The 16,433-nt window shown below is 44.6% G+C and overlaps 1 protein-coding gene and 1 long non-coding RNA gene across 3 annotated transcripts in view; one reads left to right on the top strand and one right to left on the bottom strand.

Annotated features, from left to right (window-relative positions):
- LOC143831881 (uncharacterized) overlaps positions 1-2,978 on the top strand; it is a 29,732-nt gene extending 26,754 nt beyond the window's left edge. Inside the window, exons 2-3 of the long non-coding RNA XR_013229006.1 lie at positions 888-961; positions 2,577-2,978. This is a non-coding gene — a long non-coding RNA (uncharacterized LOC143831881). The remainder of the gene's footprint in view (positions 1-887; positions 962-2,576) is intronic.
- PODXL2 (podocalyxin like 2) overlaps positions 1-16,433 on the bottom strand; it is a 76,502-nt gene that overhangs the window by 18,589 nt on the left and 41,480 nt on the right. For both annotated transcript variants that reach the window (XR_013229005.1, XM_077325396.1), the window contains exon 3: positions 2,974-3,908. Coding sequence is in view for 1 of the 2 variants with exons in the window: in XM_077325396.1 (XP_077181511.1) it covers positions 2,974-3,908 (935 nt within the window). In the remaining variant the exon portion in view is untranslated. The remainder of the gene's footprint in view (positions 1-2,973; positions 3,909-16,433) is intronic.

Genomic DNA, 16,433 nt, shown 5'->3' with positions numbered 1-16,433 from the left:
GCTAACACAATAAGTCTGAGCAGCTTTAGACATTAATTATACACATGAAGGCTGGAAGTAAAACCCACTCACACTTCCTATACTTGTGCATATCAGTCATGTCAGTCTTCTTTCCCAATACCCTGTCCTTAATTGGAGGTGGGGCAACAACAACAAATTAGGATTAATTTTGCCCACCTCCAAGTGAATGTTCTGAAATAGCCTCTTTGTAAAGAGCCAAAATGAGCCCTGATGTAGTATAGTGACCAAAGAATGAACCAGGAAATCTCTGATTCAAATCTCATCTCCACCATGAACTCACTTGGTGGCTTTAGACTAGCCTTTCTCTTGGCCTCAATGCTACTCCCCAAATCTGCAAGACTTTACAGGTTTGTTGTAGAGATAAGAATGTATGTGAAGTGCTGCGAAGGATCATTATTATTCTCTTTTGATGTCCCAATAAAATATAATAGAGGGATAAGAAAGCAGAGTTTATTTGCTGAATGCTAAGATTCCATGGCTGTGCAAAGGCATTTCTGACTGGAGTGAACCGATCATCACAAAGCCCACATTCTCATCACATAGCACTAAATATTCTTATGCACATCCATCATATAAAAGGCAGGCAGGCAGGCCACCTTGCTCCAGCATGGAGAACTACTTATCCATGGTTTTCCAGAAAGGACTGAGCTAGGGGAGAGACACACATAGCTAATCCATGGTGTACGACAAGAATTATGGACATTTTAAATAATACAGCAACAGAGATTCCACAGATGATCCAAGAAGCAATTTCATAATCCTTTTAGACATCATAGTTGGATCTGAAATATGCCCCTGCAGACTTTCGTTTGGAATGCTGGTAATTTATTTAGAGCGTATGTATTATTTTTGTCTCTTCCTTTCAGATATGCCCTTGTGGAACCCCAAACAGGCAGCAAATTTTCTGAATCCAGACAGCAGAGGAAAAACAACAGATTCGGTAAGTCAGGGAAATTGAAAAAAGCAGTTGCATGAGGATCAGATGGCCACTTCCACCCAAGAGCAAACCTTTGTATTGGTGTTTTTAAAGTTTGTAACACAAAACAAAATCCACACTGCCATTTTGTGCCATCACTGAGTGGGTTGTAAGGTAGCTTTCCTCCCCTGTCTGCTCCCCTCTCACACTCCCAGCTGAATTCTCTCAAAGGAGCTGGGAGGGGAGGAAGGGGGTAGCTGGGGGAAGGAAGCCACATTGCAACACACTTTCACTGAAACAAAAAAGCTCACTTTGACCGTTTATGCACTGGGAACTTCATTGCCAGGAGCACAAATCCGGACCGGATGAGGTGCACCAGGCCAAATGTCCCCCCATGTGGATGCAGGAAGAGGTGGGGCAATCTGCCATGACTAAAACTCCAGCCTGCAGCCCGGCATAAAACCTCCAGTGGATAAATGGCCTTTGTAATGGAGCCTCTCTGCTTGGGGGAAGAGTGCAGCCAGGAAGGAAAGATGGGGGTGGCCAGGGGAGGGGAGTCAACTCTGCACCAGTCCTTTGGGCTGGCAGCACTTGGGGAAGAAGAGTCAGGCAGGCAGAAGTGGTCTCCCTCTCTCCCTGCCTGCCGGGGTTCCCTCTCATGGATGATTGGGAAAGCAGGTGAGACATGGGAGACTTTCTCTCACCAGAGTCCCCTGCAGAGGTGGCTGTGATGGGGCTTTTGACTGATGATCTTGGCCAGCCGATGCTCTGGCTGGCAGGGCAACAACTGCCTTCATTTTGCAACCCTCCTGGCTGCACTCTTTCCCCAAGCAGAGCAGCCCCATTATAAATTAATTATTTTTCTTTTAAAGAAAGTGCAACATTGGGGGGGGGGGATAAAATCCCATATTCAGAGCTGTTTCCACACAGCAAAGGGATACCTCAAAATTTTACCCCGATAAATGTTCTCGTTGCCCTTTTTACTATAGTGTTTAGATTCTCTTCCTCTAAATTTCTTGGTTGCTCACCATGTGACGCAGGTCTTTCATCAGGGAGAAATTTCTAAATATTATGGCAAGGAGTGGGAGAATTTGCTATGGCAAAGACATTTGCAGTGGCTGCCCCCATGGCAAGGGTAAGGTTTGTAGCTCTGGAACCATACAAACTTTTCCCAGATGTGCAGTTAATGGGATTCAACGCCCAGTAAAATCTCCCCTTTTCTAGTTACAGAAGTAACAATGAAAACTTCTCAAGCTTCTATGATTTTTCCCTTTAAGTGGATTCTATATTGTAATCAGGTTAAAGGTAAAGGTAAAGGTATCCCCTGTGCAAGCACCGAGTCATGTCTGACCCTTGGGGTGACGCCCTCTGGCGTTTTCATGGCAGACTCAATACGGGGTGGTTTGCCAGTGCCTTCCCCAGTCATGACCGTTTACCCCCCAGCAAGCTGGGTACTCATTTTACCGACCTCGGAAGGATGGAAGGCTGAGTCAACCTTGAGCCGGCTGCTGGGATCGAACTCCCAACCTCATGGGCAAAGCTTTCAGACGGCTGCCTTACCACTCTGCGCCACAAGAGGCCCTTCAAGGTAATCAGGTTATCTTTGTGCTAATCAAAAAAATCTGGATTCTGTCCCTAGGAGCTCCTGGAATTCTCCCTAGCAAATCCTAAAAATACGCCTAAGAAAAAACTGGATTTTTTTTTAAAGGTACTGCTTCTATTGTGCTAAGAACACTGTTGTTGTTTTATTACTCAATTTGCTCCCTTTCTGAATTGGAATATAATAGTACCGACAGTAAATATAATTTAGTGTCTTGAACCTCAGCATCAAAGATAAATAATTATCGCTGTGTGACATCCCTGATTCATGCCTTATATATGACTAATAAAACACTGACTGGTTAAAAAACAAACAAACGTATGAATAGCATTCCAGCATATAGGAAATATAACATAATTTTCTAGGGTTTGTTATCTCCTCCAAGCCTTTGAAATAGGGCTAAGTTATATCTGTAAATACCACTCCCATATCTGACCTGTGGCAAACTCCAGGGCACTCCAGTAGACAACACTGCCATGTGGACATCTTCAGTTTGTGGTGCAAAGCTCCGATCGGCAGTAGCAGTTGCTGTGACTGGCTGCTTTGTGCTGTTCAGGGCAGGAGTAGGGGTAGGAGCTGGCCTATCAGTCCAGTCAACTGAAGAGCTTGGGCTCGATGGGTTGCCAGGAGTCCTGGAAACTGTCTCTGTTACTTGGAGGCCATCCCCATGAGATGCTGTTATTAGAAGGTCCTCATTTGTCTGCCCCATTTCAGTTGTTTCTGTGGTCTCTACAGATGCTCTCCCTGCTGTGGAAACTGCTTGTCCCAGTCCAGCTCCTGCTGTGGGCTCAGGCTCCTCCCCTCTTGTTGTGGCCTCCATTTCCTGCACATCACCTTTCATCGTGGCTGCTGTTGCTATAGCTTCCGCTAGTTCCTTTCCTGCTCCTACAACTGCCACTGTACTTTCTGAAGTACTCTTGAAAGGGACCTCAGAGACACCCTGTGGTCCCTCAGGAGTGGCTGACAAAATGGAGGACAGAGGTAAGAGACTGGGTCCCATGCTGCTCCCTAAGTCGAAGCCTGAGGAAGCATGCTCAGGGACAGATTCTTCCTCTTGTTTCTCTATAGCAACCTCAGTCACTGCACTCATTCTGCTGGCGGCTGTGGACAAAAGGATGGAGTACAATGAGTCTTGGCCAGTTGTTTCAGGAAAAGTAACCTTTGGTCTTTGGCTGCTTTGAGGGGTTCCCTTTGACTGGTTTATAGGGAGAAGACCTTCCTCTTCCTCAAGGGTACTGGTGGAAGGGGTTTCAGAATCAGGCTCAGCAGAATCACTCGACTGATGGACAGCAGGCACTTCCCACTGGTTTTTAGTCTGTGTTACATTTCCTTTAGGCAAGGCCTTCTGGGAGGCAAGTGGGAAATTATAATCTGAAAAGAAGCAGAAGAGGCTGTGAATAAACAATCAGGACTTGGAAATGGAACTGCTACTCCCTGAATCTTGTCGCACATCTACCTCTAAAAAATGCTAGACTGATACTTTTTTATTAGCGCAAGAGCATTATAATTGGTCTATCATCTTTACGCATATCAACTTCTGTTCCGTCAAAAGTTTTCACCAATTCTTCCCATTGATTCCTTCTGTCTGAATTTTTATAAGCAACTTTAACTTTGTTCAAATCCTTCCTCAAATCTCATTTTCTCTTCAAAGCTATAAACATCTAACAATAATACGTGCCCATACGAATTTTCTTTTTGTTTTTTCATTAATAATTTTACTAATAGTTTCAATAAAGATTTTTTTTTAAAAAGAGAAAGTGAAAAACATTATAAGAGAGAAAAAGAAAAGAACAGACATATTGCAGTGAATTTCGTATTTCCAGTCATCCATACCCTAAATCATGGCTTATTAATTCACATTTATCATTTATAGCCTTATGACTTTAAAATTATTATTACAACAGATATCATTTTAATCTCTAAAGCAATAAGTCATGAAATCATTTTTATCTCTATATAGCAAGAAGTTTATAAGAGGCTTCCAGTTAGTCATAAAAGAAGTTGTTGATTTTTCTCTAATCAATGATGTAAGTTTAGCCACAAACAATTTTCAATAATTTTCAAGCATCTTTCAATATATCATATATGGATATATTCATTTTATTCCCCTTCACAGGAACAACACAAAGCAGAAAAATCGCTGTATATGACATACAATTTATATGAATTGCATCATCTGAAATGGAATCATTGTTAGGTATTAATGTTTAGCAGTCTTAGAATCCACATGAGGTGGGCACTTATTACAGGTAGGAGTTTCTTTGTATTCTACATTTCAGGCAGCCTGCTCTGGAATTAGGCTGCTCTGCCTTACTGCCTGCTCTGGAATTGGCTGGTTAGGATCCCAGCTTTCTTCTGGGTCTCACAATTGAGACCAAGATGGCAAAACTGGGGCCAGGGACGAGTGTGGCAGGTATCTTTTACACACCCTGGGGAGGAAGTGCCAATGGCCAGCTGGTCCATGTCTGGAAACACACTGGCAGCAAAGGCCAAGGAGAGAGCCACTCTGGTCCCAGTGTGGTCCAGCAACCTACTCTGCAACCCCGGAATCATGTAATTGGTTGGGTCCAGCTTGGGAGACTCCACCCAGGCCAGGAGTCCCAGCTAGCCCAGACAGGAGGTCATAGGGGGTTCAGCAGCTGATGCCACATCCCAGCAGTGAGACACCAGAGAAAGGCCCTGCTTTACGAGTTTCCACCTAATGAGAAGTTGTGGCAGGGGAAGGGGGGGGGAGCATCTGGAACCCACCATGACAGTGGATTGGATCCAGCCACAACCCTCTAAATGGCAAACTTCCCCAGAGGCTGGGGAGGAAAAAGGCGGGAGTGCTCCCCACAGCAAAAGGTCATCACTAATAATGATTATTGGAATTTGGACCATGCTTGCACGTGCCCCTGGACTGAAGTCATGATGACCAACTCACATCATAGAAAATGAAGTAAAAAACTGTTCATGTGACTTCACAGACTATAGACTCCCCTTCATGTGGTCTTTTAAAAAAAATTTTAAATCAAGAAAAAGACGGTCATCAAGGAGATAATGGAAATACCAGTTACTGATTACTTGTGTTCACTGGGATGTGGCTTTACACAACTTAGTAAAAGAAATTACATCCATTCTGTTTGTTCCTACTTATGAATGTCTGACATCTATTTGCAATTGGAGCCCTTTTTTTCCAGAATGTAGGCTCCAGCTAGCTAGCTATACATTTTATTCTTCCTTTCCTCTATGGAATTTAGGGTGGCACACATAGTTCTTGCTGTCTTTTGTCCCCATAACAACCATCCTGTATGGCCTTGGACCCTCAAGCAATGGTGGGTCTGTCGTTTGGTGGCCAGCCACACGCCCTGGGTTACATACTTGATGGGGTGCCATTAGGCCCTGTCAAGCCCCCATGTGCCACAATCAGCCTGCATCTCTGACATGCACCCCGATGGTGCACGAACCAGCTGTGGGCAGCTCAGCCCTGCAGACCCAACATTGGGTGAGGCAGCCGTTCGCAATGGTGCAACGTCCGAGAGCTGCCCAACATGAACCCCACAGTCTTCCCTTTGGATTGATGGACATCCATTCTGCAGCCAGTTGTTACCTTGATGGCTGCCAGTCCCCCATCCTGCTTTCCTGAAGGCAGGGACAAGTCAAAGGACCCCTGGTGGGGGCAGTAGGATATTGAGCCCAGTTTTCAGGTGGCTGTTTCTCTGCACAGGGCCCACCCCTGTGTCACCAAGCCCCACCCACCTGCCTGACTTGGATAGGGTAGGTATGCAGCTTCCCTTATGTATGCAGGCCTCTCCTCTTATATTCCACTGTAACAGTTTCACTCATATTTTCAGGGCCTTCTGCGTGTTCCACCCCACAAATCAGCAAGAACAATAACCACCTGTACATATGCGTTCTCTGCTGTGTCCCCCACTTTGTGGAACAGTCTGCCTGAGATCAAGAGGGCTCCCACACTTCTGTCATTCCACAAACTGTAAAATGGAGTTGTTTGGGAGGCTTTTCTATGAAAGCCAAAGGGCTATGCTATAACAGGATGGTCCAGAAAGTCACTTTTTAAAGGAAAAGAAACTGCAGTCTATACCAATATGTACAGGACACAACTGTTTGATGAACATATTGCTACACTGCTTTCTAATACCATCTATCTGTAATGTATCGCACTATGTATCATAACTAATATACTCTACTTCTTCAGATTTTTGTAATCCTAGTCCTATGCTCATTAGATGTCTCTTCATATTAATTGTATTAATTTACCTTGTATAATCCACTTTGAATCGCAGTGACTAGAAATTCAGTACATAAACAAACAAACATAACTTACATTTGAGTACCCAGCTTGCTGGGGGGTAAATGCTAATGACTGGGGAAGGCACTGGCAAACCACCCCGTATTGATCTGCCATGAAAATGCTTGAGGGCGTCACCCCAAGGGTCAGACATGACTCGGTGCTTGCACAGGGGATACCTTTACCTTACATTTTATAAGCATTCACTATTCACTTTTATCTCAGGCTGGGTATTTCTATGCCGCTCACACACTGTAATAAACATGTTATCCTTCCACAGGCAATTCTTCTGTGTTTTCCCATGCATGGATTTATACAGCTCATTCTCAGTGCTTAAGTTTTGTCCTTTGAACTGGCAAGCACACATATACAAGCCTACTATCTACTCTAATAATGCTTTGCGAGTTCTTGCTCCAAGAATAAAATCTTAACCAGAATAACAGATACTGTCCCTGGGCAGAACACCAATGAGATTTATGCAGTAACTGTAGCTGGTAAACCTGCACCACAACTAATGAATTCTAGACCAATACAAGCTACTTTTTCTTGCAAGATGATGCAAGGTTTCATGTTTATCAGGATGGCTTGTTGAAATAAAGAAGTGTTATTTGTGCCCAGTGGGAAGGTGAGCCTACTTTAGCAAAGGCAAAGCAGGTTAAAGGGAAGGTGCAGGGCAACTATTTTGTTCATTTAACCAAGTTGGATTTTTCATAATTCTGTCATCATATCCACTGAATGCAACTAGCAAGGAACTAATGCTACCAATTGTATTTATTGTGCATATTAGAACACACAGGTTGTATTTCTGTAGAACTTTAATGTGCAAAGTATTCTAGAATTCTTCTGTGAAATAGGTCATCAATATTTCCTGGTCTGATTACATAGAGACCAAAACACAAAGCTTTTCTTTAGACACACATCTTTAACAGCGCTTCACTGTTAAAATAAAAGCCTAAGGGCTGGGTGGGTGGAGACTGGCCGTGGCCTGTCTGAGGCAGGGCCCAATCCGGACACGCAAAGCCTCCCTCCCCCCGGCCTTCCCTGTGATTTTGGACCCTTGGGAGGTGGGGGTGGGCAAGCGGCCGGGAGGCCTCTCCATGCCTCTACAGCCCTGCCTCCCCCCCAAACTTCCTCCCACTAGTGCCCGCTGCATTTTGGCATGCAACGGGCTTTACAGCTAGTTTATATAATAATCTTGTTGTGCTGTCCCTATCTGCAGATACCTAAACCTGCAGATTGGGGCCACATGGACTCTAAATAGATTTTTCTGCAAACCTGGAATCTCCCAGGCTTGCATAAAATTCTGAAATCAAAATTAAAATATCTAGGAGTATGTGTTTAAACCCCCTCCCCCAATTTACATTGCCTCCTGGCCCATCTCACTGAGCAGTCAGAAGGGAATCAAGTTTGGGTTAGTGGCAGTGATGAGAGAAAGAATTCCCCTCTGTAAGTAGAATGGGTCCCACGTTTGTATCGAAACTCCTGTCCATCATCTATAGCTATATCTAATAATAAACTCACTAGCAGCAAAACCAGACTACACAGGGATAAAGCTGGGACTTTGACATATTCAGGGGGCCATTCTGCATGACTTAAATATAGCAGAAGTCTTACCTTTGGTAAACGCTATAAATTCAACGTTCCGCATGACGTCGCACACAATCTGCAACACCCCTGCAACACTCCCGCAAGAAGTGCTTCGTTGTAGTGCTTTTCGGGGAATCGGGAAACGTGGATTACCCCTGAAAAAACCACTACACTTCTGCGCACAAGCTGCAACACATCAGTGAAAGACATGTGCGTTCTCAATTTAGCGGTAGAAAGAAAGTCCCTCCCCCACTCTTGCCCTGACCTTCCGGAGAAGCGATCGCCATTTTCCCCCCCTTAGACTTGCGAAAGCAACGAACGAGTGAGGCTTCTCTGGCTAAAGTCCCTCCACAGAAGTGATTTAAAGTAAAACAAAGCTCCCTAAGTTCCCAAGCACAACACAGCCCCCTGTTCGACACTGCCTGTCATTTTGGCCACAAAACGTGCCCATCGGGGGATTTTTTTTAAATTTGAGGAGCGTGTAAACGATTAATTGCAGGCTCCTACGCCAGCAAAAAGGTCTTTCCGATGCAACGATTGAACGCATAATCGTTGCAACGGATGTGTTTGGTTTTAAAGAAATAGTTCTTAAAGGGAAAGGGCGCATGAACACCACAGCCCATTGGCTGTTCCGTTTGATTGACGGCCAGGAGCAGGAAGAAGCGCAGAAAAAAATCGCTTCCTTTGTTGTGATTCCAGCGAGACCAGAAGCCTGTGGGGAATGAATGAAATGCTACTGGGACTTCTATATTCAACTAAAAATAAAAGTATGCAGAATGACGAAATTCCACTATTTAATATAGCGTTTCTGCATTCTGTGAACATTTGGCAACATTGGTCCTAGTGCGGAATGGACCAGGGACTCCCCAGGTATGCTGGAAAATGTGGCTGGAAGTTAGCCAAAAGAAAAGGAAGAAAAACCTCAAAAATGGCCTGAAGGTGGCACTAAGTGATGCCTGTATATGGTATTGTTGATGGGAGTATTAGGAGTGCTGACCATCTCAGTGGGAGATACTCCCAATGACCAGCTGGTGGCAGTGTAGATACTGAGGCAGAAATGAACAACCCCCCTGAAAGAGTGCTTGCACTCGAAAACTTACACCTTGAATAAATATTTGTTGGTCTTAAAGGTGCTATTGGACTCTATTTTTGTTGTTCCACTTCAGACCAACACAGCTACCCACTTGAATCTACCTTCTGAAAGTTGGAAGGGCTCAGGAGAGTAGCATGCCATCAGGCAGAAATCTGAGACAGCTGCTGAGGGCCCAAAGTGGGAAGGCTATAGTAATCTCCTGAAAACTCAAATTATATTGAGTCTTTCTAAGAAGCTTGACTGTCAGACGGAACCAACTCTGTGCAGCTTCTTCATGCCAGACCCACACACTAACCAGCAGTTAGCACAGAAAATCTCCTCAGGAGATAATGCCAATCAGACCCATTCTTAACTATCTAGGCTTAAAAATACACTCACACCAGCTCACAGTTGTAGAAAGGATGGGGTCGTTCACAAAAGAAGCAATCTGGCTATATAGGATTTACATGATTAAACTGAGGAAATCATATTAACTGGCAATTGAATTACTGTTAAGTGGAAGTCTTAATAAAATCTAGACTTCTCCTTGCTTTTCCATCAGGAATACACTCATTTCAGTTATGACTAGCCTCCAAAGTGGCCCACAAACTACATTAAATAATGCATGGGCTATCTTTTATTTGTCTTTAAAATTCACTTGATTCTAGAATGGAATGGTATTTCATGAAGCAGTGAGGAATACTGTTATTAGACTGAGGACCATTTCATAAATGTGACTATTCTTACATGGAAATTATCTCCATAGGGTAGGGGATTTACAATACTTGTGAAATATAGCTGACCTCTTTATTTTAAAGGAAATACATTAAATAAGTAGCCATTCCGTATTCTTGATCCATATACTTACACAGAATAAATGATATTTGTGCTGGAAAGCACAATTAATAATTCAAATAGCACAAATTTCTCTAGACTGGAAAAAATACTATGTATAAGGAAGTCTATAACATGGGTGAGAGGAAGGTATTAAGGAAGCAGAATGCAATTAACAGAAGTTGAATTTGGCCAGGAGATCAGCTCTCAACCCTCTAATCTTGTATTCCTGGACTATTAGCGATGCATGACTGGCACTTCAGGTTTAGGACTTCTCTTAAAAGAATCTTCAGCATAACTAAGTATCCCAAAAGGAACAACTACATGTAGTCACCAAGGGGCTTTCACCTATAAATAGTACCAAGTACCACACTGGCAGGTGGAAAACTCTTCCAAGAAGGATCTCTTTGTACATTTAAACCTAGCAGTGACACAGCAGCAGTATACAGGCAAGGAACTGCTCAGCAGTAAGCTCCTTATGTGCCGTCTTTACAAGATGCATCATTTCATTACTGCTTTGGCAGAAGAAGAGATTAAAAGAAGTGAATTAGTTCTCAGTCTGCATTCAGGAAAAAAAAGCTTTTAGTGCAAATGACAGAGGAGGGAATGATGCAGAACCAGTGGACTACTGCTCATGAAAACTGATGCATGCCCAGAGGAGTTTAGGAATTACTTTTGAATGTACACAAAGTAATTTGTGTCGCTTTATTTATTTTTTAAAAGCAATACTGTTTTGACCAGAAGCCCCTTAGAATATGGTCCAGTCAGCCTGTCCACTCCAGTTGTTTCCACAGAATTAAGGGAACCAATTGCACTTAGGAAATTGGAACAAACCTTTCCCCCAACAAATTAATTATGTCGATACAGTTATGAGGATAGTGATTTTAGAGGAGGTCTCGTGCCACCACTACAAGGGCGGTGCACAAAAGGTGCTGCCGTTACCACTTCAGAGAAATGGCTTTGTCTGCACGATCTCTGTTCTCTTCCTTTCCCATCACTCATTAAAGAGGGACCATGTGCATAAGCAAAAAGTTAACTTGTTCTAGAAACTAAAATAATTCTCACTGGAGAGATCTGTTGGTAGTTGGACGTAGCTGCATACTGAGGATCTATTTCAATCTTTTGTAAAATGAGAGGTTGATTTCCCAAGGGAAACAAATAACCAAAGAAAAGCCAACCTTGTTTCTCATTCTAAATCCGCAAATTTTGCCAGGGCCAAGAGGCCATGTGCCAACACACCTGTGTAACAAAGCACACCTGTGTGCCCTGTTCCTTGTGCTAATCATCACTCATCCTTTCCAAAATGTCTATGACCGTTTACGCACTGGAGATTTCAGGCCGGGCAGCAGGCTGAAGTTTTAGTCATGGCAAGTTGCCCCACCTCTTCCTGCACCCACATAGGGGAGCATTTGGTCCAGTGTGCCTCATCTGTCCCCAATTTGTTTACCTGCATAAGAGCTGGGACAGTGAAGTTCCCAGTGCATAAATGGTCTCTGAGACAACGGCTTAGTGTATGCTTTGACTACTGGAAGAACTTGTTAAAAAGAAGGCTGTGGTTTCATACTTCCTCTGTTTTTCTGTGATAAATATTAAAAACAGAACAGGACAACGCCATTATCTTTATGTTTTATTCTCATACCTTGGGGAGTTTTGCTGTGGCAGATCCTGAAAGCCTCTGCTTTAACTGATGATTTGTTTCCCAAGCCCTTCTGGTTAACTGCTGTGCCAAAGGCATTACTCTGTTCCTATGCATGGGTTATATCACTTGTCTCAGACATCTGGATTATGTTATTTAACCTCTCCAGAGTAGTACAATCAGACGTCCTGGACACAGATGCATAATTGCTGAATTGACAGAAAATACTAATCACACAATGAACTCTTAATTGACACAGGACACCTCTACTTTTCCTCTCTGCATGTTGTGGTCGAAACTCATGGTAACCTTGTAGAGTTTTCAAGGAAAGAGACATTCAGAGATGGTCTGCCTCTGTGTGGCAACCCTCAAGGTGGTCCCCCATCCAAGTATTAACCAGGGCCAACAATGCTTTGCTTCTAAGATGTGGTGAGAATGGGCTAGCCTGATGTGGGCTAATCACCCAAGGCCTGGAAGCCTGAAACTTTTAAGGCATTTAGAATTCTGCCTTCATGTTTTTACAATGCCACCATCATAGAGGAAATTAAGTATTGGTATTAGAGTGGCTCTCCACCATACAGGATGTTCCCCTCCCAGGGAAAGGGAGAAAAGACAATCTCTGTCCTACAAAAAGATACAGAGAGGGCCATCAAAAAGCTTCCCACATCCCCTGACCAAACTTGCCTGTCCACGTTGAATAAAAGTTACTTGGCTGGGGCCAGTCATTCTCCTCTGCTAAAGGAAGATTATTTCTCCAATGGAGATAAATATCTCCAGGTCCGCGCATGCGCGCTTGCACAGGGCTGTCACGCATGCGTGAGGCCCCAGGTCGCCCTCTCCCCCCACCCCTTGGCAACAGGCCGCAACCTCAAAAAGGTTGTGGACCGTTGCCTTAAAAGATGGCAATACAGTAGATTTCTAACTCCCCAACCCCTGTCCAGCTTGTGGTCAAAGAGCTCTTAATTAATTTTTTTCTATAAAAGGAACAAACTACATGCAAAAATGCAGGGAGAAGATCAAGTAGTATAAAAATAATCCAATGGGAATGAATTACACTTAGTATTGTACAAATAAATAAGGCCATTCAAACACTGAATCTGGTTCAACCATCCTTCATCTAGCTTTGGTTGATTCACAAGCTGCTGCCCTCCCTTGAAAGGTGGGATTTGGCCACAGATATCCATGCTCTGAGTCCATCTACACTGGACTACTGCAATATGTGGGCTGCCTTTGATGACTGTTTGGAATCTTCAGCCAGTTCCAAATGTGGCTACTAAGCTGCTAGCAGGTGTAAGTTACAGGGCCCACATCTTACTATCATTAAAAGCTCTATGTGGAATTCTCGCTCACTTACAGGGATAATGCAAAATGCTAGTTATTACAAAGATCTGCACAATCTAAGACCAAGGTACTTGAAGGAGTGTCTCATCCTGGATGAGCTTGGCTTTCACTGAAGATCTTCATCAAAAGCCTTGCTCTGTGTGATCCATTTTCAAAGGCTAGGGAAAGAATCCTAATTGGATCTATTCAGAAATATGTCCCACGTTAGTCAATGGGACTCAGTCCCTGGAGAGAGTCCTTAGAATTGCAACCCATTTGGGAAGCATCAGAGACATTCAGTAGTTCTCAAGTTCTGCTGGAATTACCTTCTGTAGAAGCTTGCAAGTTTTGAAAAGCTAGACACATGAAGCTGTTCCCATTCTTCCATCCAGGCCGTTTAGACCCAACCACCCCTCCCAAACTGGGGTTCATTAGTTTGCTTTATCAGAGTGTCCTCTTTTGATTCCATAATTCTTTCAATAGGCTTTTGTTGGTGTTCTTCTAAACTGATTTACTGCTATTTTTACCCTTTTATCTTGTTTTACTGTGAACTGCTTTCAGTTGCCAACTGCCTGGAGGAAAAAATGTTCTATCTTGGTAATGGAGGCTTAATGGGATTTTATTTAGCAGGTGATACATTATTTTTTTCCATGCCAGCAGAAACTCCAGCTGCCTATTTCCACACCATAAGCCTCTGTTAAGGGGACAGTTTTCTCCAGGCATCAGATAGAACCGGGGCATAAATGTTTTTAATAACACTATCAATCAGAACTATTTCCTTTTCATTTCATATAAAACCAAAGTTCTGCCCACTATACAACAGCCGTTAGAATTGCCTCTCTTCTTTCTAATTATTCTGGAGGATGAGCAACAGTCATAACTATACTAATTCTTAGTTAGCACAAACCATAATTTGCAAATCACTTCAGCCCATGCTTTTCAATTCTTCCTTGTCAGCTGATCACCATGTGGCTTCTCAGTTCAAGCATAGCACGAGGCCATAGTTACATTTCTGTATTAAGGGCTTATTTTATTTATTTTACACAATTTATATACTACCTTTCTTCATTCACAAGGACATTCGTCGCAGTGAAGGAGCGCCCGGGCCCGTCAGAAGCTGCTCCCGTCCAGCCCCGCCATTCTCCCGGCTTCTGCCGGGCCACTGCCTGCCGCTGCCGCCAACACTTGCCCCCCCCGGTGGCCTGGCAGAAGCTGGGAGAATGGCGGGGCTGGGCGGCAGCGGCTTCTGCCGGGCCTGGGCGCTCCTTCGCTCCCGCCCAGCTCCGCCGTTTTCCCGGCTTCTGCCGGGCCAGGGCGCTCCTTCATTGCGGCGAAAGAGCGCCCGGGCCCGGCAGAAGCTGCTCCTGCCCAGCCCCGCCGTTCTCCCGGCTTCTGCCGGGCCGCCGTCTGCCACTGCCGCCAACACTTCGCCCCCCCCGGCGGCCCGGCAGAAGCCGGGAGAACGGCAGCGGTGGGCGGGAGCAAAGGAGCGAAGGAGCGAAGGAGCGCCCGGGCCCGGCAGAAGGCCGCAGCGAAGGAGCGCCTGGGCCCGGCAGAAGCCGCTGCCGCCCAGCCCTGCCGTTCTCCTGGGTTCTGCCGGGCTGCCGCCTCCCACCAGCACTTCGCCCCCCCCGGCGCAACCAGCCAGCAGCCGCCGCCAAAGGAACCTTGGGGACCGCCGCTGCAAGCTCTGCTCTGCCCCACGGAGCACCAGCCGCCCAGCTCCTGCGACACCACCCCAGGTAGGCACCAGGCCCACAGGACACCCCTGCCCTTGCCAGGCACAGCCACACAGCCCCGCCGCCCTCTTCGCGCGCCCTGCTAGCGCCCGCTGCATTTTGCCTGCAGCGGGCTTATTTACTAGTATATATATTAAAATAATAAATATTTAACAGGTGATATGACCACCACCTCCCACCCCCCAGTGGCCAATGGTGGGCCTTGGGTGGGTGGGAATGGGAGAAGCTCCACAGGGGTATGTACACAGCTATGCTTGCCAACCATATTCTGCACAATCGTGCCACTTCTAGGGTTTCTCAAGGCCTGAAGAATATTTCAAGGGTTTCTCAATAGTCAAAAAGATGATAAAGGCTGATATAGCCTCATACCTTTCACACTACTTAATTAATGGATCAATTCATTCATCAAATAAGTCCTTGTGAATGAAATCTAGACTTCTCCTTGCTTTTCCATCAGGAATACACTCATTTCAGTTATGACTAGCCTTCAAAGTGACCCACAAAACTACATTAAATAATGCATGGGCTATCTTTTATCTGTCTTTAAAATTCACTTGATTCTAGAATGGAATGGTATTTCATGAAGCAGTGAGGAATAAGCTGCCGCAAAGGAGCGGCCGGGCCCGGCAGAAGCCGGGAGAACAGCGGTTCGCACTTACCTGAGGTGCGTGTTCGCCAGTGGCGTGGGTGAGGAGTCTGGGGCGGGCCAAGTGGCCAATAGGCCCCTGAGAGGAGTCCGGGGCGGGCCAATTAGCCATTTGGCCCCTGAGTGGCTCTCAGAGAGGGCCAATCAGGAGCCGCTTTGCGGCTATTGATTGGCCCTCTCCGAGTTTTTATCCCAGACGGGTCCCGCCCTAACTCCTCCCACAGAGCCATTACTCTTACGCAGGGTTTAAAGATGATTAATTAACTCCCACCCATTCAGGAAACCCTTCCAGGGTCATCAAGAAACCCCAGGGTGCAGAATCTAAAGCATAATGTCACATTAGAAGAATGGGAGCAATTATGGTGTAAAAATATAAAGGATATGAAATATCAATCATTAAGAAAAAATTGGTATTAAATGTTTTATAGATGGTATATAAAACACCAAAAGTAATAAGTGTCTAATGAGTATGATGATAAATGTTGGAGATGTACAGAAAAGGCTGGTTCTTTTTATCATATGTGGTAGAATTGTAAGAAAATCAGAAAAATGTGGATAAAAATTCACAATGCTTTAGAAAAATGATGCACATTATATTTCCTATGTATTCTGATTATATGTTATTAAGCATGATGTCAGATAATATCCCTTGAAATGCTGAAGAATTCTTCTTCCACGTAACCACTGCAGCTAGAATGGTAAAAGCAAAGCTATGGAAAGAACAGGAGATACCTAAGATAACGGACTGGCCAGACAAAATTGGAGAACTATGTA

Source organism: Paroedura picta, chromosome 3 (genome assembly GCF_049243985.1).
Source record: "Paroedura picta isolate Pp20150507F chromosome 3, Ppicta_v3.0, whole genome shotgun sequence".
Taxonomy (NCBI): domain Eukaryota; kingdom Metazoa; phylum Chordata; class Lepidosauria; order Squamata; family Gekkonidae; genus Paroedura; species Paroedura picta.
This window is presented reverse-complemented; position numbering and strand designations above follow the sequence as displayed.